Source organism: Oncorhynchus tshawytscha, linkage group LG02, assembly GCF_018296145.1.
Source record: "Oncorhynchus tshawytscha isolate Ot180627B linkage group LG02, Otsh_v2.0, whole genome shotgun sequence".
NCBI lineage: Eukaryota > Metazoa > Chordata > Actinopteri > Salmoniformes > Salmonidae > Oncorhynchus > Oncorhynchus tshawytscha.
The window spans coordinates 58,842,246-58,869,773 of NC_056430.1; the positions used below are offsets into that span (position 1 = coordinate 58,842,246).

At 41.7% G+C, this 27,528-nt stretch overlaps 1 protein-coding gene and 1 long non-coding RNA gene across 2 annotated transcripts; one reads left to right on the top strand and one right to left on the bottom strand.

Moving 5' to 3' along the window:
• The first annotated feature begins 868 nt into the window (after positions 1-868).
• Positions 869-26,909, top strand: LOC112266170 (EGF-containing fibulin-like extracellular matrix protein 2). Its single transcript, XM_024443634.2, has 9 exons — positions 869-1,060; positions 3,304-3,394; positions 11,614-11,659; positions 13,388-13,663; positions 18,977-19,096; positions 19,295-19,414; positions 19,770-19,893; positions 23,656-23,848; positions 24,734-26,909. Exons 2-9 carry the CDS (start codon positions 3,314-3,316, stop codon positions 24,893-24,895), a joined length of 1,122 nt encoding a protein of 373 aa, XP_024299402.1. The 5' UTR covers positions 869-1,060; positions 3,304-3,313; the 3' UTR covers positions 24,896-26,909.
• Positions 9,236-10,836, bottom strand: LOC112266181. The gene is made up of 3 exons (XR_002955874.2): positions 10,619-10,836; positions 10,103-10,249; positions 9,236-9,567 (listed from the first exon to the last, which is right to left on the bottom strand). It is a non-coding gene; the product is annotated as an uncharacterized LOC112266181 (long non-coding RNA).
• Positions 26,910-27,528: the final 619 nt, after the last annotated feature.

The window sequence follows — 27,528 nt, forward strand, 5'->3', positions numbered from 1 at the left end:
TCATTGACAATTGTGTAAATAAAAAAAAGTAAAAATACTTTGAAGTTCTTAAGTCATTTTGGGGGTTTCTGTACTTTACTATTTATATTTTTGACAACTTTTACTTCACTACATTCCTTAAAGAAACAAATGTACTTTTTACTCCTTACATTTTCCATGACACCCAAAAGTACTCGTTACATTTTGAATGCTTAGCAGGACAGATAATGTTCCAATTCACACACTTATCAACAGAACCTCCCTGGTCATTCCTACTGCCTCTGATCTGGCAGACTCACTAAACACAAATGCATCGTTTGGAACATACGTCTGACTGTTGGAGTGTGCCCCTGGCTATCTGTAAATAAAAAATGTAATTGTGCCATATGGTTTGCTTAATATAAGGAATTTGAAATTATTCTTACTTTTACTCTTGATACTTAAGTATATTTAAAACCAAATAATGTTTTACTTTTACTCAAGTAGTAATTTACTAGGTGACTTTCACTTTTACTTTAGTGATTTTCTATTATTTTACTCAAGTATGACAATTGGGTACTTTTTCCACCACTGATCATTGACCTGTGTCTATAAAATCCTGTCTATCACCTGAACTAATTGAGAAGGTGGTTGCATGTCAAGAATAAAGTTACGATTTATAGAGCTCCTGTATGCTGCCTCTGGTCTTAGACTTCATATAGTTGACGCTACATTCTCTGAACCCTCCAAACTGCGCTTACATTAACAATGACATTGTAACAAAAACATTATGGCACTCACTTATTTTCACATCTCCGGTAGAGGGGGCGCAATGCTTTTTATTAGATACAGTAGAAATTACTATGCAATGTTAAAGAGACAAAAACATTTGACGCGGATGTAGAGAGTGTGTAACCTGTAAAGATAGCACCACCTCCCGATCATTTTGTTAGGCTGTGATACCCTGGTAATTTGTACATACATTTACCGATTTCGGGGAGAAGTAGCTTCTTCAGATTCACCATCACTTCTGACGGGACCCTCCGGAGGATAATAATCAATTGAGTATTGATACACACCCAACTAAAAAGTAATTTTACAGGTAAATTGCAACCCTATCGAATGCAAATGAAACCGTACCTTGCATAGCCTAACATTACATTTTGCACAACTCCAAAATAGGTTGCATGCTTTTAGAATACTAACCTACACTTGATCTGTTGACTTGAAAGCGCATTGTTCAGGAGACGTTAAATAGTTTATTATAAATCCAACAGATTATTATTATTTTTATTTATTTTGCATCATAGTCATAATCGGAAATTGGTTTTGTTTATCATCGCTGCATCAGACATTCGCACAATGTCCGTATTGACAGGTTTCTATTCAAGGCCAATTTATTAATTTATTTGACAGGGACAATGCACATTAATTAACAGTTCCCTAAATGTGCCAGATTTAGGCAGTTTGGTAGTTTTCATCTGTAGTCCCTAGGCAGATAGTTGCTATCTAGTATCTAGCCTGTGGTTTATCTTGTAACTCAAACTTTACTACGTGGGGCGATTAGTGTTAAAATATGTTATGTTGATAACGCTACATATGACATCAATAAGATATAATGATTTATAAGACTTTAAAGTAATTACATTATGAACAAGAGCTAAACGCGGAATGGGGATGCACTTTCAGAGAAAACACATGAAACTGATAGGGTGATTCAGAAGATAGCTGGAGGGGGATTTGAACCTTTGCCAATAAAAAAGTGAATGCTGCAACCTGGTCTCAGAGCATTTCGTATCAATCTGTATGTAAATTTGAAATACTCTTACATTTCGTATGGTATGTATTAATTTGTGGATGTCCAGGGTTAGGGGAAGGATTAGCTAACATGCTAAGTAGTTGCCAGTTAGTTTAAAAAGTAGTAAGTAATTAACAAAAATGCAAAAGTTGTCTATGATGAGATTCAAAAATACAACCTTTTGGTTTGCTAGATGTTCGCATTGTTATACACCCAACCAACCACCCTCCCTCCTTCCGATTTTCCCTTAAGTAACCTTCTGTCTTATGTAACCATACCAAACAGAACATAGTAGGTAGCCTAGTGGTTAGAGCGTTAGGCCAGTAACCGAAACGTTTCTGGATTGAATCCCGGGCTGACAAGGTAAAAGTACATAGTTCTACCCCTGAGCAAGGCAGTTAACCCACTGATGATGTGGATGTTGATTTTGGCAGCCCCCTGCACCTCTCTGATTCAGAGGGGTTGGATTAAATGCAGAAGGCATTCATTCAGTTGTACAACTGACTAGGTATCCCCCTTTCCCATATCACACCAAATTGAGTGTCCCGGGTTTACTTTTACTATGTTACGTCTAGTCTCTGAGACAAGGCTCTGCTCCCAAAGGAGATGTTTGTACTTGCCTAACAATTCCTCTCCTGATGGAATTATTTTTCTTAACGACATACACCAACTGATGGTGCAATAACGACGCTTTACAATTGGTTTTCACTCTACACGCATACAAACACACACACACACACACACACACTGGTAGGCAATTATTCTGTAGTCAAATTCACTGGTGTAATTATGGAGGAGAATGGCAGAGTCGTAATTGTATGATTTACTAGTGTCTGCATCCCAGCTGACCCACTATTTGGGACACCCTTATTAATAGATATCTACTTTTTCAGACACTGGATACACAATATCCATATGCCAGCATCAGCTCCTTGAGCATTAGGTATTGTGGTATTACTGTAAGTTTGCCCCAGGTCATGCCCAGGAATTTGAACATGATTTTCCAAGCACTTCCTGTTTGCAATGAAGGAACATTGTGCAGATGGGATGTTGCTCTAACCAGCTTAGGAAAATAGTTGAGAGAAAAGATAATAAAGGAAATAATAGAATGTGCTGAATTCTTCATTAAGTACGTGTTTTGCTATACAGGTCATAATGCCAATGTTCAAATAGTAATGCCAATTATAATGTATGCAGCATATAATGTTATAATGAGTATATAGTCATATTTTATATAATTTCATGATAATTTATAAAATGGACAGAGCTATGAATTTGGTTTGTGAGAATGATGTCCATGTTGACACAGATCTCAACATAGTGCCTTCCTCAGCAGGTGTTAGAAAACTGGAGTGAGTACTGGCCATGGGAATCTCACAGGAAGGTTGTGGACTACCATTTGGGAAACATAAAGATAACTGAACCAAATTAGATGTATTCTGCAACCATTTTGCCACATTTTGGAACATTTTGAGACTCAACGTGTTCACAAGGACACTTACTCAAAAAACAAATTTTCTCACTCAATCTTTCTCTCAATGTCGCAGGGACGTCAAAATGCTACGGATTTACTTGTGCTTGAGTGTTGTTGTCAACGTGGCCGTCTCGCAGGAAGCTGAGGAACCCATCTCATACACGGCAAGTACCCCTCTCACAACCTCCACATGCAAACACTGCAGTGCCTGCTGCCAAAAAATAGAGTGGGTTTCCCGGAGCCTAGATCCAGTGCCAGACTAAAATGCACATTCAATGGCGATCCTCCATTGGAGACTATAGGCTTAATCTGGGAAACTGCCACTAAAAGACGCAGCCCCTTACCGGAAAAAAATGGCTTCTGTCAAACGGTTGTGGCAACTCTTTGGTAAATTTTCCGCAAATTTGCGCTAAGCTCATATTTTCACATTCAAATTACTTTTGTGGCAAACTGTGGCGTCAAATTTGCGGTGACTTGTGAACTTCTGGCAAACCATCCTGGAAAGCTTGTAGCAAACATTACTGTTTCCTGCAAAATAAGAAAATACTAATTAGTTCAGATTTTTGGTTAGTTTGTGTATTAACGACATTTAATGCAGCGTTGGGGAGTAGTGAACTACATGTACACTGACGAAAAATATTAACGCAACGTGCAACAATTTTACTGAGTTACATTTTAAAGAAATTAATTAGGCCCTAAACTATGGATTTCACATGACTGGGACTACAGATATGATTATGTTTGGTCACAGACACCTTACAAAAAAGGTAGGGGCGTGGATCAGAAAATCAGTCAGTATTTGGTGTGACCACCATTTGCCTCAGGCAGCGTGACACATCTCCTTCGCATAGAGTTGATCAGGTTGATTGTGGCCTGTAGAACGTTGTCCCACTCCACTTCAATGGCTGTGCGAAGTTGCTGGATATTGGCAGGAACTGGAACACACAGTCATAAACATCGATCCAGAGCCACTCCGACATTGATCGTCCTAATATTTATATATTTCTTAATTCCATTCTTTTACTTTTAGATCTGTGTATTTGTTGTGAATTATTAGATACTACTGCAATGTTGGAGCTAGGAACACAAGCATTTCACTACACCCACAATAACATCTGCTAAATATGTGTATGTGACCAATACATTTGATTTGATTTGATTTGAGAGCTTCCCAAACATGTTCAATGGGTGACATGTCTGGTGAGTATGCAGGCCATGGAAGAACTGGGACATTTTCAACTTCCAAGAATTGTGTACAGATCCTTGCGACATGGAGCCGTGCATTATCATGCTGAAACATGAGGTGATGGCAGCGGATAAATGGCATGACAATGGGCCTCAGGATCTCGTCACAATATCTCTGTGCATTCAAATTACCATCGATAAAATGCAACTGTGTTCGTTGTCCGTAGCTTATTCCTGCCCATACCATAACCCCAATGCCACCATGGGGCATTCTGTTCAGCAAACCGCTCGGCCAAATGACGCCATGTACGCTGTCTGCCATCTGCCTGGTACAGTTGAAACCGGGATTCTTCTGTGAAGAGCACACTTCTCCAGCATGCCAGTGTCCATCGAGGGGTGAGCATTTGCCCACTGAAGTTGGTTACAATGACGAACTGCAGTCAGGTCCAGACCCTGCAGAAATTCTTTGGTTGTGCAAACCGACACTTTCATCAGCTGTCTGGGTAGCTGGTCTTAGACGATCCTTCAGGTGAAGAAGCCGGATGTGGAAGTCCTGGGCTAGCGTGGTCACACGTGGTCTGCGATTGTGAGGCCGATTGGATGTACTGACAAATTCTCTAAAACAGCTTATGGTAGAGAAATTAACGTTACGTTTTTTGGCAACAGCTCTGGTGGACATTCCTGCAGTCAGCATGCCAATTGCACACTCCCTCAAAACTTGAGACATCTGTGCCATTGTGCTGTATGGCAAAACTGCACATTTTAGTGGCCTTTTTGTGTGTGTCCCCAGCACAAGGTGCACCTGTGTAATGATCATGCTTAATCAGCTTCTTGAAATGCCACACCTGTCAGGTGGATGAATTATCTTGTGAAGGAGAAATGCTCACAATTTGAGAGAAATACGTTTTTCTGTGCATGGAACATTTCTGGGATCTTTTATTTCAGCTCATGAAACATGGGACCAACACTTTACATGTTGTGTTTATATTTTTGTTCAGTATAGTTAAACTAGTAATTTAACTACATTTCCAGTAGCTTGGTGGTAGTTGAGCTAAATTCAAATCTAGTTAGTGCTCTAAGTAGTTTAAGCATATTTTGTAATATTTCTAAACATTTATTTGAAAATCCAAAGTTCATCATCAATATAAATGACAACACTAACCGTTGTGAATTTAGAAAACATGAACACTAAATGGGAACAAAGTTTGCGTGTGTGTGATGCGTACTTATGCTGTCTTACAAACAACAAGCCTGTGACTCTGCTCTTTGCAGACAGGTGTGTTGCACTGAGAACACCAGTAGCTGACTTTTCTATCCTTTGCGCTTGGGCAGAGCTGGCAACTCTTCCTCTTCTGGCCCTGGCTGCTCTGAGTGGTGGTGGCATGGCTCTCTTTTATCACCCCACAGCTTTCTATTGCCTCAGTTCTTCTATGGAGATGGGAAAACCTTCCAGAAGGACAACCATCTCTGCAGCACACCAACAATCAAGCCTTTATGGTAGAGTGGCCAGACGGAAGCCACTCCTCAGTAAAAGGCACATGGCAGCCACCTAAAGGACTCTCAGACCATGAGAAACAAGAGTCTCTGGTCTGATGAAACCAAGATTGAACTCTTTGGATAGAAGGCCAAGCGTCACGTCTGGAGGAAAGCTGCTCATCCACTGTGACGCAGTGTTCACTCCAGTAAGACCCCTTTTTACTCAGTCTATTTGACTGGTTTTCACTCTCCTCAGAGGGGGAGTACTCCCCATCTATAGAATCATCTAGGACAGCTGGACTACCAGGTGCATCCACAACTCCAACTTTAGCCACAGGCACATAGTCTGTGCCATCTGAATTGGATACCTCAGATTCTGAGTCAGAGGCAGCATTGGCTTCCTCATCCAGCATGTGTAAAACCATTTTGGTTGTATATCTGGCAGCATTCTTATGAGCCTCCTTATGATACTCCTTTTACTCAATGAGTTAAAAAGGATAAATGAAAACGGTGATTAATGAACATTATAAACAAGATATATGATAAATATTTGATTAACTACTTTGATTTTATTGTTGTAGCAAAAAGAATGTGCAATGCAGTGGATTCCATAAGAAATACACATGGGTTATATTTGATCCACATTTGAAAACTTGGGGTAAGGAATTCCTGGAATATTAGATAATTTAAAAAATATATATGTTTTGGGGGGGGTGGGTCAATACAGCAACAACAAAAAACATTAGGCCGGGTCATTTTGATCCGGCATATGCATCCTAGGGTTAATAGGTTAAATTAAACATTCTGTTAAGATATGACCCCAACGTGATGTGTCCTTGAAATTTGTAGTCTATGACATCAGATTTACATGGTGATAATTTTTCACGAGGTAGTTTGAATGTAAGTGAACTACTTTTTCAAAGTAACTTTAGGTAGCCTTTTACACTTGCACCTGTACACGGGTTGAAAATGGCAGATTTGGACACTGATAAGAGTGTAAATTTCAACACAGTGGCTGTACAGTAACATGCTTTACATGACGTCAGATCTCAAGGGTCTCCGCTTCACAGATCTGTATAGGTTTTGACTGACAGCCGTTCTGAAATTGAAAGCCACGCGCTAATGATGCTTGGGCTGACTCATAACCTGCAGACCCCACAGTTATATTGCGGGGCAGGCAGGTTTAGGGTCATGAAATATTGTGTGGATGAAGGGCGGGTGGGTGGCGGGTTGAATAAAGAGAAAACAATAGCCTACTGTAGCCTACTGTTCAGATGGATTCAATGGAAACTGAAATCTGACTGTAGGTCTATAACCTTAAAATGAATTCCTGCAGAATTAAGCATTTCTTCCATTAAAATTATACACCAAATGTAGGCAAAATTAAGACTCAGGAACAGGAGTGGAGAAATATAATTTCTTTCTTTCGGCATCTTGAGAAAATGTGAATGCGCAGTTAGATACCTTCTGTAGAGGTGCTATCTTAATCAGCATCATAAAAGCTGATTGTAATTTCAACCACATAAAATATACATCCAAGCCGAACTTAAATCTTATCAGAAACAAGTTGGGTCGTTTTCACAGCTTTCTATTTCCTTTCCTTACATTTTAGTATTTTTTTTATAGCATTTTCTCACTGGTCCCTTAACGTCTTTGCTCCATGAAAGAAGCGGAGATGACAGAGAACTTAACCAATGTCAACTAGATTGAAGCATTCATTCTATCGGTTTATGACATTCTTCTGGCGAGCAAGGGTTTATTTAGTCACATATAATGACAGAAGAGAAGCGGCATGTATCTATAGACAAATTGATTAACAAATAGCCTACGAAAATGTCAGAAATTATAAGTAGAAACATATCTAAATCAGGAAAAAAAGCATGGACCCCTGTCAAAAATCTTTCTGCCGTCTGACTGTAGCCTACAGCAAATGTTTTTCTATATTATGGGTTAGGGTCGGTTGTGGGCCTCCAGATTTTCACTTTATCGCTTATAGTCAGGCGGGTGGGGATGGGTTATTAGCAATTGCGAGCGTGTGCACCCCCACCATGCGCGACAAGAAGTTGCCCCCATCCCTCCACTTATTGGGCAGCTTTAGCTACATTTTGGTTGTCTGAGTGAGGGAAATGCTGTAAATTAAGAGGACTCTATGTATTTTGAAAGTTGAGACATTGAGATTATAATACATCAACCGGGTAACCCGTGATACAAGTATTCGAAGTCCTTCACATGGATGGCTGACTCGTGTCCCAGGTGACCTGGTTGAGGATGTTGGGATATGACATGGAATGCCACTAGGGGCAACAGTGAGCACTGTTACCTTCAAGAAGGTTTCGGTTTTGCTAGGGCGGGGTTTCCCAAACTTGGTTCTCGGGACTCCAAGGGATGCATGTTTTGGTTTTTGTCCTATCATTACACAGTTGATTCAAATAATGAACTAATGATCAAGCTTTGATCATTTTAATCAACTATGTAGTGTTAGGGCAAAAAACTAAACGTGCACCCTTTGGGTTCCCGGGGACCGAGTTTGGTCGTGCCAGGGTGTTGTGGACAGGGATGGCAAATGGGCGTATGCATCTGCCTCTGATTCCAAAGGTTGCAAGTTCAAATCCAACGATAGAAAGTTTTTTATTTATTTTTGTTTTAAGCCTATCCCAAAACTTAACTCTTTCCTTGGGGTGTCAGGTAGCCTAGTGGTTAGAGCGTTGGACTAGTAACTGAAAGGTTTCAAAATCAAATCCCTGAGCTGACAAGTTACAAATCTGTTGTTCTGCTCCTGAACAAGGTAGTTAACCCACTGTTCCTAGGCTGTCATTGAAAATAAGAATTTGTTCTTAACTGACTTGCCTAGTTAAATAAAGGTAAAATAAATTTAAAAAACATTCAGAGTTAATGCCTCTCCTTAAGATTTCGGAGTTAATGCCTAAACTTAACCCTAACTTTAAAAATTCAGAGATAATGCCTAAACTTAACCCTACCTTAAAAATTCAGAGTTAATGCCTAAACTTAACCTTAAACAATTTGATGTTTGCAACAACTTTGAAATTTGACATTTGAGAAACATGGATGAATGTCTAATTCTGAGATATAGTTAAGTAAACAATATTTTTCTTAAGGGTAGTTTAACTTATTCCAGTGTGAAGTAATTGGTAGCTTGGTAAACTATATTTTCAAAGTAGCTTCCTCAACACTAATTAAATGTCTTATCTGCATAAACCAAATCACATATAACTTTAAATGAACTTGCTAGTTTAGAAGCTAAACTAAACATACTTAATGTACTAAATATACTAAACTACATGTATTAAATGTCTTAATAACAGATAAAAAAATTAATCCTGAAAAATCCTTATCTTGAAATGATTATCAGCATGCTAATGAAAAAGAGCAATAACTGAATATTCCCCAAATAAATAGTTTATTTAATATTTTTATGTAGCTACAATATTTACATGAGAGAAATGTGAACACTATGGGTTATGGGGATTTTAACCTTAGGATGTTTAACTTTCGAATGTTCATGAACTAAGAAATTACTGATGAGAAATTAGCTTTCAACCAATGGAAGTGAAAAAATAATAATATACACACAAAAAAAACTATTGCCTTTTTGAGTGAACTTTGGAGATGGCGGCCTTGTGGAAGTCCTTCGTCCAAAGCTTAATAACTGCATGCACTGAAACAATCAGAAAACACAAAACCAAAACAACATTAAGATACTGAAAACAATTACTGAAAACTTGTTCTATTTTGGCATCTTAGATTCAGTGGCTAATGGGAGGGTTTGGCTTTGATATCCAAAACTTTGTAACAGCTGGGGTCAGCTTTGCTTCTTTCTGAAACTTCCATTCTATATATTTTCCACAAGAAATCAATTATTCTGCCTTGTGTAAATGCTATAGTAATAAACAAAAATGTAGCTAGCATAACCTGGGACGCAGGCCTATTAAATCTAAATTTAAATATGTGGCCAACTGTTCCTAGAGAGCCTAGAGATATTTCTCCAGCCAAGCGGCAACACATTTGATTCAAACTAATCAATCTGTGTTTTTGCTTGGTAACTGTTTGCTTCTAGACAGAAAGAGAGAAGGAACAACACACGATCAACAAGAGCTAGAAGTTTAAAGAGCAATGAAATATCTATTTTTTGCAAAGAATAAATGTATAGCAGGCTACATTTATGAGAATAATACATGTATGCATTTGCTTACCTTATCAAGCTTGAAGATTACATTACACTCATTTATCGCAAAAAAGTGTCATGAGTGAATGCACCACAAACATCTTTCCAGGGTGTTGATGCATCCTCTTCCCAATGCAGCCTCTTCCAACACGACGGGTAGGGGAAGGGTATCCATCTGCAAGAGTGAAGTTTTGCTCTGATGTCAAGTCAGCTCATATTTCTTGTTGCTACATTAACTTAGCTGTTATGCTAGCTAACGTGGTACTGAACAGTGACGCTAGCATATTGACATTTGTTATTACAAGACAGCAAGTCTTTACCTAAAAATATAACGTTAAGTGTTTAGGTAAATCATTTAGTTAGCTAGCTAGCTATCACATTAATTGTGCAAAAATATGATAGCACTGAGCCAGCCAGTGGCGCTGACAGGTTGCAACAAAATGTGTTTCACTCTATCCCATAAAACATGACACTGCTAAACAGGCATCAATTAGATAACACGATGTTTAAGTTTATTAGAATGTTTAATAAGTTAGACACTCACTGTACAACTTGGAAGGTAGATCACTTCAATAGATTTTTCTTCTCCCACTGACTGGTCATCAATGCTTACTGGTCTTGGAACTACTTCTGGTAAGCTGTTTGCCACTAGTGGCATTACATACTATTGTTGCCTATAAGGTTTGCTGCAGATTCACCACTGGTGGCAAACATTTGCAAACTTCTGGCAACATTTATTTGCAGCAAATTTGCCACAAACATATTTTTTGTAAAGGGCAGCACAAGCAAAAGTCAGGGCAGCACAAGCAAAAGTCAATATTGAAGGACAATATAAGCTTTTTAAAGTGGGATTTAATTCAAGTCAAGGATGGGGTCAATGAAATGTTTTAATTCAGGAAGTGAATTGAAATTGAATTCAAAAATTGAAAAATCGTCATTGTAAACATTTGGACAATTTGTATTTCATGAAGTAAAATGTTCATTTTGAGTTGACCCCAACCCTGATTCATGTACCAAGTGAACGTTCATGAAAATGAACAGAGGGTTTGGAATAGACATTGATGGGATGGGATAGCATTGGCATGTCTCCAGTGGAGGACGTCTCCTTCTCGACAAATGACTGTAGTCGAAGTTGTTGTTGTTGGAGCTGTTGAATTATGGAGGTAATAACATGAGTCTGGACTCATGGAGACTGGAAACAACACGTGCCTGTGCACACACAGTGGCAAGTCCCATGACTCAGACGAGAGCGAGCGAGGCGAGCAGACATTCCTCCCTGGATGGCAACAGACTAAGCACATTGTTTTGGGTGAATTAAGGTGTTCTCCAGGCTGACTCCTTAATTGCTGTCTGTCTGATTTCCTAATATACAGGCTCAAAGTGGCATAACAAAGGAGGGTAAGACTACATCTTTAATGAGATGTAGACTGTAAAGCTTCAGAGATATGTGATACGTATTTTGTAGATCAATTAATCAATCAATCAACAAACCAATCAACTGAGTACCAGATACTTATCCTCTCTTATTTATGTTTACAGTGTACAGATGGCTATACATTTGACATGGAACGACAAGAATGCAAAGGTAAGAGGTGCTTATCCACACTTTGTCAAATGTCCTTTCTGACTTAATGAATATATTGATTAGTAGAGGAATTGAATAGCACTGTGGAAGAGATACGATCAGTTCTAGCAGACACTGATACAGTATGTGTATACCAAGAATACCCAGCAGTCTCTATGGGGGTGCCACAGGGTTCAATTATTGGACCGACACTCTTCTCTATATACATCAATGATGTCTCTCTAGCTGCTGGTGAGTCTCTGATCCACCTCTACGCAGATGACACCATTCTGTATTCTTCTGGCCCTTCTTTGGACACTGTGCTAACAACCCTCCAGACGAGCTTCAATGCCATACAACTCTCCTTCCGTGGCCTCCAATTGCTCTTAAATACAAGTAAAACTAAATGCATGCTCTTCAACCGATCGCTGCCTGCACCTGCCCGCCCGTCCAACATCACTACTCTGGACGGTTCTGACAAAGAATATGTGGACAACTACAAATACCTAGGTGTCTGGTTAGACTGTAAACTCTCCTTCCAGACTCACATCAAACATCTCCAATCCAAATTTAAATCTAGAATTGGCTTCATATTACGCAACAAAGCATCCATCACTCATGCTGCCAAACATACCCTTGTAAAACTGACCATCCTACCGATCCTCGACTTCGGCGATGTCATTTACAAAATTGCCTCCAATACCCTACTCAATAAATTGGATGCAGTCTATCACAGAGCCATCCGTTTTGTCACCAAAGCCCCATATACTACTCACCACCTGTACGCTCTCGTTGGCTGGCCCTCGCTTCATACTCGTCGCCAAACCCACTGGCTCCAGGTCATCTACAAGACCCTGCTAGGTAAAGTCCCCCCTTATCTCAGCTCGCTGGTCACCATAGCAGCACCCACCCGTAGCACGCGCTCCAGCAGGTATTTCTCTCTGGTCACCCACAAAACCAATTCTTCCTTTGGCCGCCTCTCCTTTCCAGTTCTCTGCTGCCAATGACTGGAAAGAACTACAAAAATCTCTGAAACTGGAAACAATTATCTCCCTCACTAGCTTTAAGCACCAGCTGTCAGAGCAGCTCACCGATTACTGCACGTGTACATAGCCCATCTATAATTTAGCCCAAACAACTACCTCTCCCCCTACTGTATTTATTTATTTTGCTCCTTTGCACCCCATTATTTCTATCTCTACTTTGCACATTCTTACACTGCAAATCTACCATTCCAGTTTTTTACTTGCTATATTGTATTTACTTCGCCACCATGGCCTTTTTTTGCCTTTAGCTCCCTTATCTCACCTCATTTGCTCACATTGTATATAGACTTATCTTTCTACTGTATTATTGACTGTATGTTTGCTTTAACTCCATGTGTAACTCTGTGTTGTTGTATGTGTCGAACTGCTTTGCTTTATCTTGGCCAGGTCGCAATTGTAAATGAGAACTTGTTCTCAACTGCCAACCTGGTTATATAAAGGTGAAATAAATACAAATATTGATGGTGGAGGTGGTGGTTTTCCTGGTATACCCATGCTGACTTGGTGGTGTTACACTGACCAGACCTGTGTTGAAATACATTTTTTTTCCCAACCTGGAGTGACAGGTGGGTGGTATTTGCACTTTTGGGGCTATTCCACTGGCAAGCTCAATCAAGCACAGCTTATGTAGTTGAAAGAAAACATACTGTGGCTTACTATATGAACCCAGGTCTGTCTCTGACGGCGGTCCTCCCTTTTTCAGACATCAACGAGTGTACCACGGTGCCCGACGCCTGCAAGGGCGGCATGAGGTGCATCAATCATTTCGGAGGCTACTTCTGCCTGCCCCAGAATGCCCAGATCATCGTTAGTAATGGTGACGACGAGCCCACCGTGGCCCCTCTGGTGGAAGAACAGCCTCCTCTGGCACCCGCCCCTGCTTTGCCTGTCCAACGGGTCATCCAGAGCTCTTTCCAAAGCCAGGGCACCATGCAGTGTGCTGCAGGGTTCGTGGTGGACGAGCTCAACTACTGCCGTGGTAAGAGTAAGCCCATGCAACTTAACTGGGGTGTGTTTATTAGGACTAGGGCACACTATAGTAAAATGTTGAAAATGAGTGTTTCTAATTGGACAAGTACCCTGATTCATTATGGAAGTGTCCAGCATCATTTTAATCCTACATACAAATATTCCATCAGTCTGATGTAATTTGAAGTATATAGGAATGGATCTGCCAAACAGTTATAAGCGGACTGTAGTGCAGTGCAGTTATACAAACTCAGTAGTAAGGCTACAGTACAAACTCAGCATTGCAGGGGCCCTAGTTTAAATGAGCAATACCAGCAGGCAGATTTCCTTCTGGAATACTGCCGATGCTATGAACAGATATTGAGGCAAAAGATAGTCATCTCAGATTGTCATTCAGTCACATTCAGGATTCATTCCAATTGGAATTCATTCAAAATGATTGCAGTCCCTTTTCAAGTTTAGAGCACTTTGTATGAAAACAGTTCTAGTGAAAATGCAATTAATTGAACCTTTTGAACAGTTTATGCGCTATCTGCAGGTTATGAAGATGCATTGTATTTGATCTGTAAAGTGGGGAACCACTTAACTTCCATTTACCCCTTTGCTCTTTTTCTTTGGATGATGGATTTGCAGCCGTCATTAAAGAATGTCATAATTTGTGTGTGTGTGTGTGCGTGTGTGCGTGTGTGTGTGTGTGTGTGTGTGTGTGTGTGCGTGCGTGCGTGCGTGTGTGTGTGTGTGAATGCGTGCGTGCGTGCGTGCGGGTGCGTCCTCCAATCTCCTGTTGGCAAACTGTGCAAGATTTTAGTCAGGTTGCAACATGCCAAATCCTGGCGGTAGAGGGAAACAATTGCTGTTACATAAACCATTCAATCAGCATGGGGCTACAGCCAAGCTGAGCTCAGGGAAGGAAGGAGATGATCGCCAACAACACATTCCTGAAACATATTTTTTTCTCATTTAATCATAATGTTTCTTTCATCAGAGGGACTGTCTTTAAGTTGGAGTGATTCACAAACTAAAGGCAGACAGATTAGGGGCATTATGATATGTACTGTACAGTATTATACAGTATCAGATACAAGATAAAAATGATGCTACATCCCCTAAAAGAATGGCATTAGTGATTTGCATTGATACTTTTCCAGTTTAACATCACAATCAAAACGTACACTGTAACCGAGGAAGATTATTGCAGTGTCTTGTTCTTACAACTGGTAAACATTTGCCACATGCTACATGCGATTCTGGTAACTAATGCTAATAAGACCGTGGCACTTGACCATGAAAACAAGTTCACAGGGCTGGATTCAACTCCAGCATTAATTCTTCAATGTTTACAGATCTGGAAAGGTTTAAGCAGTGTAGTGGTATAGCTTCATCAAATTGCTTGCACCTTCCAGATCAGCAAACATTGAAGGGTTAGGGCCAAGAGGAAGGGATAGGGAGGGAATTGGATTAGTGATTTGTCATTTCTCCCCGAGGAAGGAAGGACATATTTCTAATGTATTGGAACAGAGCCTGATTATTCTATTGTTCAATACATTGACTGTAAGGTTCAATAGCAACTGGTTATTGAAGCACTACAAAGAGGAGACAACCAGCAGACACTGACTACAGCCAGAGAGGACTTTGGTGGTGGTGCATCCTTTCATCGCACATCTCATCCACCTCAGACATGGACAGATAGATGGGTCTACCAAAACAGTAGTCACGACATCACTGCATGTGCGTACTTATGGGCTTTAGTCTTTAGCATTTGATTTGGTCTGCGGCATATTCTTTTAGAAGCTTAGTTCCCTTGTTTACTCTCTTTCATAATTACATCCCTCTTTTATCTCTATCAGAGGCCATTGAACACAAAGGAAGAGCTGGTGTCCTTCTCAAAACAGTAGTTTCTCATCCTGGATGTTGACATATTTGAAGGGGGGGGGGGGGCTTCCCTCAGTAGTCCCCTTGCGATTAAACATTTTGAACCTGACACCTTGACGGAAACCGAATATATAGGGGTGCCTGGCACGGCATTCTTGCAAGGACACAGGGATCTTTGTAAACCAAGCTTTTTGTTTGAAAAGTGCTCGTTTTGGAGGCTGGGGGTGGGTGGGGGAATATATGTGCATAGACTGTAGTGCGGTAGTATTTCAACATTGTAGTTTTGGCAAATTCTGGCAAGAAGTACTGTATTTGAAGGTGTCATGTTCTTTGCACTCTTATTTCTGGCACAGTGTGTTAATTACGCTATTATGCTACATAAAACTCAAGTTTGATTTTAGGATTGGTTCACCTCTGTCAGCATGTCAACTTTTCACTGGTCTTAATTCATTTCTGTGAAAGAAAGGTTGTAGGGCGACAGTATTGTCACTTCTTCACCCCATACTGTACATGCTGAGTGGAGGCCAGCTTTGATCATTAGGGCTATTCACCTCCCAATCAGGGCCAAAAGCAGGGTCAGCCGGGCTTTGTTGTGTGTGTGTGTGTGTGTGTGTGTGTGTGTGTGTGTGTGTGTGTGTGTGTGTGTGTGTTTGAAAGGGGAACTTGTTTACACAGACTTCCAGCCTCCAGGATGACAATTCTCACATTGTGTCCATCACTGTCGTCAACAAATGAGTTACATCAGCAGGGTAAGAGTAGCCTGGTCTCAGATCTGTTTGTTCTGTCAATGGCCTTAGGATTTGGCAATAAATACAGCACAAACATATCTGGGAGCAGGCTAGGGTATGAGGGGATCGGTGCGTTTAGCCTTTGAGCTTTCTGTACAGACTTGGTGTTCTCTCCCACACATCTAACACCTCCAACTCCCTGTATATGAATTCCCTATTTTTAGTTCTTTGTATATAGAGACCACCCTGGAGTGGGATTGGAAGGGAACACTGTCTGTGTTGCATTCAGAAAAATGCTTTTGTTGAGCCAGGAAACGGAATATCAGGGGTCCGGACTGCAGAGTGTGTTTTGGAGCAATTTGTCCCATGTTATTTTTTTAGATAACAAAAATAAATGGTAAAACATGTAGGGGGGTGATTGGGAAATAATTTTGACATGCAACCAATGTGCATTTTACATTGAATTCAAGGAGTGAAATAATGTTGTACAAATCCCAGAGATACTCCCCACCCTCCCATTTCCACCCCTGGGTGTGCCCCCTGAATCATAATGAATAATAGTACCAAGCAAACAGAAGATGTAATCAAATCAGGTGAATTCTGCTGAAGTCTGTTTTTGTTACATGAAGGTTCCTGGTGGAGAGCCAGACACGATTACCAGGATGGAACACAGGAGCCTCACTGTGGTGGCAGTCCGCCTGCTCCTTCTGACGGTCTACGGCACGCTGGAGTCTCATGTGGGCATCATTCCAAACCTCCTATGCGAGTCTGAACCACTTGTCCACCGCAGGTGCTTCGGTCTGGCTCGGTTCCACAACGGCTCTCCAGGGCTGGCTGATATCCCAGGACACACTGGAAGGGGGTCAGCCCGGTGGAGGAGTGACGCAGTGAATTCTGGGCGTACCCCGCCCAGGGAAGGAACCGGCCCGTGAATTGGGGACCACGGTCGGAGACGATGTCCTCTGGAAGGCCATACTGCCGGAAGACCTGCTGGAACAGTGCCTCAGCGACCTGCAGAGCCATAGGGAGACCAGAGAGAGGAATAAAACGGCAGGATTTAGAGAATCTGTCCACAACAACCGTAATAGTAGTGAAACCATCAGAAGAGGGGAGATCAGTGATGAAATCTGCAGGACTCCACACCAACTTACGGGGGTCACCCTTGAGGGGAGAGAAGAGGCGATGGAGCTGATGTTCTTAATGAAGTGACTGTAGAAGTTGGGAAACCCTAAAAACCATTGTAGTCCCTTTATGGTGGTTGGGACTGACTGCCTCAACCTTCCTTTCATCCATAACTACTCCCTGTGGGCTGATCGGGTATCTGAAGAAGGAGACAGCGGCTTGATGGAACTGGTACTTCTCCGCTTTGACGTACAGGTGGTTCTCCAGGAGGCGTCCCAGGACTACCCGGACTTGGGCGATGTGATCCTCCAAGGTGGCTGAGTAGATCAGGATGTTGTCGATATACACAACCACCTGACGCCCAAACATGTCCTGGAACACCTCGTTCACAATTGCCTGGAACACCAATGGAGCGTTTATTAATCCAGTACTCATAGTGCCCAGAAATCGTGCTGAAGGTTCAGTTTAGTATAAAACCGGACCTCGCAGAGCTGTTCGATGGCAGCCAGCACCAATGGGAGAGAGTAGCGGTACTTGGTGGTGATGGAATTGAGACCTCTGTAGTCGATGCACGGACATAGACCTCCCTCCTTCTTGGCCACGAAGAAGAAGCCTGCCACGCAGGGGAAGTGGATGGGTGGATGAAGGTCTGTTGGAGAGCCTCCTGGATGTACTCCTCCATAGCCTTGGTTTCAGCCACGACATGGGGTAGACGAGGCTGCGTCGAGGCGCAGAGTCTGCCAGCAGGTCGGTGGTACAGTCCCAGAGACGATGAGCAGGGAGACAGGTGGCACAGGTCTTGGAGCAAACCTCCCGGAGATTCTGGTAAACCTCTGGGATGTTGCCTCGATGATGAGGAAGGGAAGGCTTTCTTGGTGCAGGGGTCCTACGGTGATAGTGAGTGTTGCTGTGATGTGTCTGATTGTTAAAATTCAAGGCACACTTAACCAACATAGCTACCACAGCATTCTGCAGCGATACGCCATCCCATCTGGTTTGCGCTTAGTGGGACTATAATTTGTTTTTCAAGAGGACAATGACCCAACACACCTCCGGGCTGTGTAAGGGCTATTTAACCAAGTAGGAGAGTGATGGAGTGCTGCATCAGATGGCCTGGCCTCCACAATCACCCGACCTCAACCCAATTGAGATGGTTTGGGATTGGACTGCAGAGTGAAGGAAAAGCAGCCAAGAAGTGCTCAGCATATGTGGGAACTCCTTCAAGAATGTTGGAAAAGCATTCCAGGTGAAGCTGTTTGAGAGAATGCCAAGAGTGTGCAAAGTTGTCATCAAGGCAAAGGGTGGCTACTTTGAAGAATCTCAAATCTAAAATATATTTTGATTTGTTTAACACTTTTCTGGTCACTACATGATTCCATATGTGTTATTTCATAGTTTTGATGTTTCCACGATTATTCTACAATGTAGAAAATAGTAAGAATAAAGAAAAAGCCTTGAATGAGTAGGTGTGTCGAAACTTTTGACTGGTACTGTAAATGCCAAGTTGTTCTCACAGAATATCATAATGGATGACTTTCTCTACTTCCGCTCTGCCTTTCTGCAATTTCTCTTTAATTTATTAGTCCCTCCTTGTCTTGCAGATGTGAACGAGTGTGAGGGGAGCAATCCCTGTCAACACCAGTGCTACAACATCATGGGCTCCTTCATCTGCCAGTGTGAGCAGGGTTATGAGCTAGCCTCCAACCAAGCCTCCTGCCAAGGTACTGCAACTCAATATTAGGAAAGTGTTCCTAATGTTTGGTATACTCAATGTATAACTATCAGTACCTTATTGATAATGTATACTGATACAATTTTACAATCCTCCACCCCCCGCTCACACCTAATATTTTCTTTCCTGAGATGTTTCTGTCAGACTCCCTTTCAGGGTTGACTACGTAATATTTATCTATTCGTAGATATTGATGAATGCGCCTTCTCGAGTTACATGTGCCAGTGGCAGTGTGTTAATCAGCCCGGAGGGTATGTCTGTACCTGTCCCGAGGGATACCAGCTCCAAGGCAACCGAATGTGCCAAGGTAATGTGCCAACTAGTAAAATATCTAGCCCTCTCTTACAACAGCAGGAAGTCGTACATCATAATAATGAATCTTAATATCTTTAACCTGAATCCCCAATGATAACTCATTGGCTTTATGCCTAGATTTGTACTTGTATCTTGGTATAAAGTCAGTATTGACACTTGATTGATTAACTAACAGTCCATGAGATAGACATGATAGTTTGAAATGTAGTTTTAAGCTACGCATTGCTTGTTTACAAAGACTACAAGACCGTTGTACTAAGCTCATAAGCTATTTTAAGTTATTTTCTTATTGAAATGACCATTGACTACATTTTCTCTCAGTAATGACATTTTCTTTCCATTAACAGACATAGATGAGTGTGAAACAGGAAACAACTGCCGCGAGGACGAGATGTGTTGGAACTACTTTGGTGGTTTCCGCTGCTACCCCAGGAACCCTTGCCACGAGCCCTATGTGAAGACAGGAGAGGGGTGAGTATGGTCCGGTGAAATGCATGATGATGATCACATGATGAGTAAACTTGACTGGGACCTGAAGTCTTAGTGGGCTAACACAGTCTTGTGGGGTGCAGGAGACCCAGGTTCAAATCAATGTCAGCAAGACAAAAGAGCTGATCGTGGACTACGGGAAACAGAGTCTAGAACCAACAGGACCCTGAACAGCTTCTACCCCAAAGCCATACGACTGCTAAGTAGTTAGTTAAATGGTTAACCAAATAGCTACCCGGACTATCTGCATTGACCCTTTTTTTGACCCATCACATACAGCACCTTCAGAAAGTATTCCCACCCCTTGACTTTTCCCACATTTGGTTAGGTTAGAACCTGAATTTAAAATTGATTAAATTGAGATGTTTGGGTCAATGGCTTACACACAATACCCCATACTGTCAAAGTGGAATTATGTTTTTCAACATTTCTGCAAATGACACATCGATGGCTCTGAACGAACTTTATTTAACTCTCTGCAAACTGGAAACCATTTATCCGGAGGCTGCATTCATTGTAGCTGGGGATTTTAACAAGGCTAATCTGAAAACAAGACTCCCTAAATTTTATCAGCATATCGATTGCGCAACCAGGGGTGGAAAGACCTTGGATCATTGTTACTCTAACTTCCCTAAGGCCCCGCCCCCCCCTTTCGGAAAAGCTGACCACGACTCCATTTTGTTGATCCCTGCCTACAGACAGAAACTAAAACAAGAGGCTCCCACGCTGAGGTCTGTCCAACGCTGGTCCGACCAAGCTGACTCCACACTCCAAGACTGCTTCCATCACGTGGACTGGGATATGTTTCGTATTGCGTCAGATAACAATATTGACGAATACGCTGATTCGGTGTGCGAGTTCATTAGAACGTGCGTTGAAGATGTCGTTCCCATAGCAACGATTAAAACATTCCCTAACCAGAAACCATGGATTGATGGCAGCATTCGCGTGAAACTGAAAGCGCGAACCACTGCTTTTAATCAGGGCAAGGTGTCTTGTAACATGACCGAATACAAACAGTGCAGCTATTCCCTCCGCAAGGCTATCAAACAAGCTAAGCGTCAGTACAGAGACAAAGTAGAATCTCAATTCAACGGCTCAGACACAAGAGGCATGTGGCAGGGTCTACAGTCAATCACGGACTACAGGAAGAAATCCAGCCCAGTCACGGACCAGGATGTCTTGCTCCCAGGCAGACTAAATAACTTTTTTGCCCGCTTTGAGGACAATACAGTGCCACTGACACGGCCTGCAATGAAAACATGCGGTCTCTCCTTCACTGCAGCCGAGGTGAGTAAGACATTTAAACGTGTTAACCCTCGCAAGGCTGCAGGCCCAGACGGCATCCCCAGCCGCGCCCTCAGAGCATGCGCAGACCAGCTGGTCGGTGTGTTTACGGACATATTCAACCAATCCCTATACCAGTCTGCTGTTCCCACATGCTTCAAGAGGGCCACCATTGTTCCTGTTCCCAAGAAAGCTAAGGTAACTGAGCTAAACGACTACCGCCCGTAGCACTCACTTCCGTCATCATGAAGTGCTTTGAGAGACTAGCCAAGGACCATATCACCTCCACCCTACCTGACACCCTAGACCCACTCCAATTTGCTTACCGCCCAAATAGGTCCACAGACGATGCAATCTCAACCACACTGCACATTGCCCTAACCCATCTGGACAAGAGGAATACCTATGTGAGAATGCTGTTCATCGACTACAGCTCGGCATTCAACACCATAGTACCCTCCAAGCTCGTCATCAAGCTCGAGACCCTGGGTCTCGACCCCGCCCTGTGCAACTGGGTACTGGACTTCCTGACGGGCCGCCCCCAGGTGGTGAGGGTAGGCAACAACATCTCCTCCCCCTGATCCTCAACACTGGGGCCCCACAAGGGTGCGTTCTGAGCCCTCTCCTGTACTCCCTGTTCACCCACGACTGCGTGGCCACGCACGCCTCCAACTCAATCATCAAGTTTGCGGACGACACAACAGTGGTAGGCTTGATTACCAACAACGACGAGACGGCCTACAGGGAGGAGGTGAGGGCCCTCGGAGTGTGGTGTCAGGAAAATAACCTCACACTCAACGTCAACAAAACTAAGGAGATGATTGTGGACTTCAGGAAACAGCAGAGGGAACACCCCCCTATCCACATCGATGGAACAGTAGTGGAGGGGGTAGCAAGTTTTAAGTTCCTCGGCATACACATCACAGACAAACTGAATTGGTCCACTCACACAGACAGCATCGTGAAGAAGGCGCAGCAGCGCCTCTTCAACCTCAGGAGGCTGAAGAAATTCGGCTTGTCACCAACAGCACTCACAAACTTCTACAGATGCACAATCGAGAGCATCCTGGCGGGCTGTATCACCGCCTGGTACGGCAACTGCTCCACCCTCAACCGTAAGGCTCTCCAGAGGGTAGTGAGGTCTGCACAACGCATCACCGGGGGCAAACTACCTGCCCTCCAGGACACCTACACCACCTGATGTTACAGGAAGGCCATAAAGATCATCAAGGACATCAGCCACCCGAGCCACTGCCTGTTCACCCCGCTATCATCCAGATGGCGAGGTCAGTACAGGTGCATCAAAGCTGGGACCGAGAGACTGAAAAACAGCTTCTATCTCAAGGCCATCAGACTGTTAAACAGCCACCACTAACATTGAGTGGCTGCTGCCAACACACTGACACTGACACTGACTCAACTCCAGCCACTTTAATAATGGGAATTGATGGGAAATGATGTAAATATATCACTAGCCACTTTAAACAATGCTACCTTATATAATGCTACTTACCCTACATTATTCATCTCATATGCATACGTATATACTGTACTCTATATCATCGACTGCATCCTTATGTAATACATGTATCACTAGCCACTTTAACTATGCCACTTTGTTTACATACTCATCTCATATGTATATACTGTACTCGATACCATCTACTGTATCTTGCCTATGCTGCTCTGTACCATCACTCATTCATATATCCTTATGTACATATTCTTTATCCCCTTACACTGTGTATACGACAGTAGTTTTGGAATTGTTAGTTAGATTACTTGTTGGTTATTACTGCATTGTCGGAACTAGAAGCACAAGCATTTCGCTACACTCGCATTAACATCTGCTAACCATGTGTATGTGACAAATAAAATTTGATTTGATGATTTGAATTACAAATAAAAAGCCTTGAGTCAATAAGTATTCAATGCCTTTGTTATGGCAAGCCTAAATACTGCATGTTCAGTAGTAAAAATGTGCAAGTCACATAATACATTGCATGGACTCATTCTGTATGCAATAATAGTGTTTAACATGATTTTTGAACGACTACCTCATCTCTGTATTCCACACATACAATTATCTGTATGTCCCTCAATCGAGCAGTGCATTTCAAACACAGATTCAACCACAAAGACCAGGGAGGTTTTCCTATTGATCGATGGGTAAAAAAAAAAATGCGACATTGAATATACTTATTTTCCACCATAATTTGCAAATAAATTCATTAAATCCTACAATGTGATTTTCTGGATGTTTTTCTTCTAATTCTGTCTGTCATAGTTGAAGTGTACCTATGATGAAAATTCCTCTCTCATCTTTTTAAGTGGGAGAACTTGCACAATTGGTGGCTGACTAAATACGTTTTTGCCCCACTGTATATGCCACATGTATAAAAGTATCTGCTAACGTGACCATACCCAATGGTTCTCTCTGTCTCTGCATGTCTGTAGGCGTTGCAGCTGCCAGTCGCTCACAATTTGCCGAGGCCTGCCGCCGTCCATCGTCTACAAGTACATGAGCATCTCGTCGGAGCGCTCCGTCCCAGCCGACATCTTCCAGATCCAGGCAACGAGCGTCTACCCTAACATGCACAATACATTCAGGGTCAAGTCTGGCAACGAGGGAGGAGAGTTCATCCTCAGGGTGAGCCCAGAGATGTTTCAGTCAGTCAACAGGTATTAACGTTACCATCATGTCAGATGGTGTCAGCATTTGTCACTTGCTTTTCTACCTAAGTGGTAGCGTAATTGAATGATCTCTCGTCTACTGTGTCATTGAAACACTTATTTAAGGTAGGTGTTGGTTTCAGATGTTTTGGCTGCCCTTTGCTATTTAGGGAATATCTTGTGAGATTGCATTTTGAGTGGACAGTCCCTTTAATGAAATAATATTTTGACTTCCCCTGATTGCTATCCCTTACCCTCAAATGGATAGCTCACACACATTTCCCACTTACATCATTATTATTGGATACCTAAAAAGTAGTTTATAGGTAGGTTTGAAGTTAATATTCTAATATTTGCACCAAAAGGTATGCTAATTTTACTGGCAGTGGTGTGTTTCCAACAAACTGACTTCTTGCAACTTAAAAGCTGTGCATAATGACTTAGTGCACATAAACTGTGCGTTGTTTTTCCAAGTTGTAGTAGAAGGACATTACAACATAGCGTCTTGTGACGGCAAATTTACTGCGACAAATGCGCCAAAAAAAGTGTTTTCACTGCCATTTGTTGCATTATCTATTTCACTGATTCACCCCGGTCTAGCGTATTTTGTTCTATCGACATTTTAAGAATGTTTATCGACAAATGCTGTTCCCATCAGACATGTTGTACATTGTTTTATCCGACAGGTACTTTACTCGCATTAATATGGTTGGATGGAAACATGGTTTGTGGACCTGGAGGGTCAGCGACCCCAGATTTGTACATTAGCATTAACATCAATGAGTGTAAAATAATGGTAGTGGTAGGACCCTTGTTAGCATCCTCAGAACATGCTAACTAAATAATCCCTTTAACCTACCAGCGCTCCAGTAACGTCAGTGCCATGCTGGTGATGACCAAGCCGCTGACCGGACCGCGGGAGCATGTGGTTGACCTGGAGATGGTCACCCACAACAATGTCCTCAACTACCGCTCCAGCTCTCTGCTCCGGCTCACCATCATCGTGGGACCCTATGCCTTCTAAGTTCCAGTTACAAATTGCTCTTAGGCACAGATCTTAAATCAGTTTACCCATCCCCATATCTCATATTATCCATTAGAGGATAAAAGGCTAAACTGGCCTTAGATCAGTGCCTAGGGGCACTTTCATCCTACTCAGCCCTCTTACTCCCTCATAGACCCTCACAAGGCCTAACACTCTCTGTACTGCTTGGATCTAATAGAGATATCCACATACTCCCTGCAAGGGTTTCCCATTCATGGTCCTTGTACTGTGTTGGCTAGTTTTCATTCAAATGGATGGCTGTATAAATTGGGATTGAATGTATATTGTCTGATCTGCTGGTTGAGCACTGGACTGGGTGAAATTGTTTTGTTTTAGCTCAAAGCGTGTAGTCCTTTCTTGGAGATGGAACCATTGGATATTTGCAGTGAAAACCAACACCCACACAGAGCACATACTGGAGGAGCAGGAGGGTGAAATAGCCAGGCCACGATACAGTCACTTTATGCATCACTGGCTAATGATAACATTGTAAGAGCATAACGTGACTTAAACTGAACACAACTCTTTCTTACTCATCCTTTGCTAAACGTACGTATTGCACTGTAGTAGGAGAATGAGTTCTCGTCACATTTGAAATCGTTGTGAAATCTCTCAACATTAGTCTAGTCAAGATGTGTTTTCCTGCAGAGAAATGACCAGTGTTTAAAATCAGACTTGCCCTTTGTATCTTTTACCATAGTTGCCAAGTGAGGTTCACAATCACATCATATCCCCTTTAAGATCACTGATTTTGTTTGTTTGGAGAGCTTTTCATTTATGTAGTTGAAAAGAAACGTACAGTAATGCAATGTGAAGTCAATATAAATACCAATTGTCGTTGAAAAGAGACATATCTGTTTCAGTTTTCTTGAAGAGAGATCTCTATTGGACAGACTATGAGCTTCTGACCAAACTACGTGAGATTTTAGTTCTGGGTTAACCGAGATTAGAAGAGAGACAAAGGCACCTAAAACAGTCAAGCTTATTGGTGAAGTGTGATTTAATGGGTTACAAGTATAGTGATGTGGTGAGGACTGTGATGGAACCGTTTGCAGTGTGTAGTAATCCAATGGCATCCTTAACGAATGGAAATGTATGATCACGTCAACCCTCATCGGAGAGTTGCTCGGCAACCTCTGTCCAATGGGAATAAAGCAATAATGCTTTTGGACGCAAAAGTGATATTTTCAGGAAATCATTGGCAGTGTTGTTTGGTCATATAGGCAGGGGAATTGTTGCTTAACATGTCTGTATGTGTGCCAGAGTGCCTCTTGATCCTGCACAGAACTTCCAGTCAGCGATCTGCCACAAACAGTTAGTCAGGTCATTTCGACACAGAGTTCCTTTCATAAGGAGTCATTGAATCACAATTTGAGATTAACTCTGTTTTTTTTTAGTAGAGGATTTGACTCCATGAGACTTTTTGAAATAAATATCATGTTTGACAATCAACAAGGAAGCTCAATTGAATCAAAAGGTTCCCACTCCGAATGACATGCAATTTCAACTGTGTATGTACTATATATAGGTAGGTACAGTGTAAGTACAGTATTCCATATCTCTGTGGTTGGAACAGTCAATTTGAGCAAATGTCTGTTTATAAAAACTGTTAAAAAGGTAACAGTTGAAGACCTACCATAAATAACAATGTGTACCTACACTGTGGTTGCAATGTACCAGCCTATATAATATGCCTATATAATTACCATGTAGATACATAGTTCTGGCAACAATATTATGTGGAAACAAATGTGGTTACATTCCAATATGAAAATTATTTATTGGGGTGATAATAAAATGTAATTGAAGACTGAAAATTGCCAATATAAATGTATGTCTTATTTTATACGAAGGAAGTCCACGTGTAGCTCTAATATATAAAACATTCATGCGACTTAACATTGTTATATATATTTACACCAAGCACAAGTTTGTCACAGCTTTTGAGAATATTTACTTCTTTTTTTTATTTTTAAATAAAAGATACATTTTACTTTGTCTTAGTCATGTACTGTTATTTATTCAAAATAAAGATCTAGTAAGCATACTTGAAGGAATAGATAGTAATAATAATAACAATAGATAGTTTTACTATTGTCATATTACAAATGGACAACAACAACAGTCCATATTTGTGCATCATACAAAATGCCTTCATTTTCCATTACATTTCTATCTGCACTGTCCACAGTTTGTCCACTGAACTGCTCTCCTGCTTTCTCTTGGACGAGAGCATAGTTAACACATCATTTCATTATTTTAGTCCCCATGCCACATTTTAGATATGACATACTAACTAGACACTTTACATTAAGCAGAATCAATTATTAAGTGTGTGGGCATGATGGTTCTTCAATTACGGTGGTATTAGGGCATGGCATTTTGGGATAAAAATATATATACACTACCGTTCAAAAATTTCGGGTCACTTAGAAATGTCCTTGTTATTGAAAGAAAAGCACTCTTTTGTCCATTGAAATAACATCAAATTGATCAGAAATACAGTGGAGACATTGTTATTGTTGTAAATGACTATTGTAGCTGGAAATTGCAGATTTTTTAAAGGAATATCTACATATGCGTATAGAGGCCCATTATCAGCAATCATCACT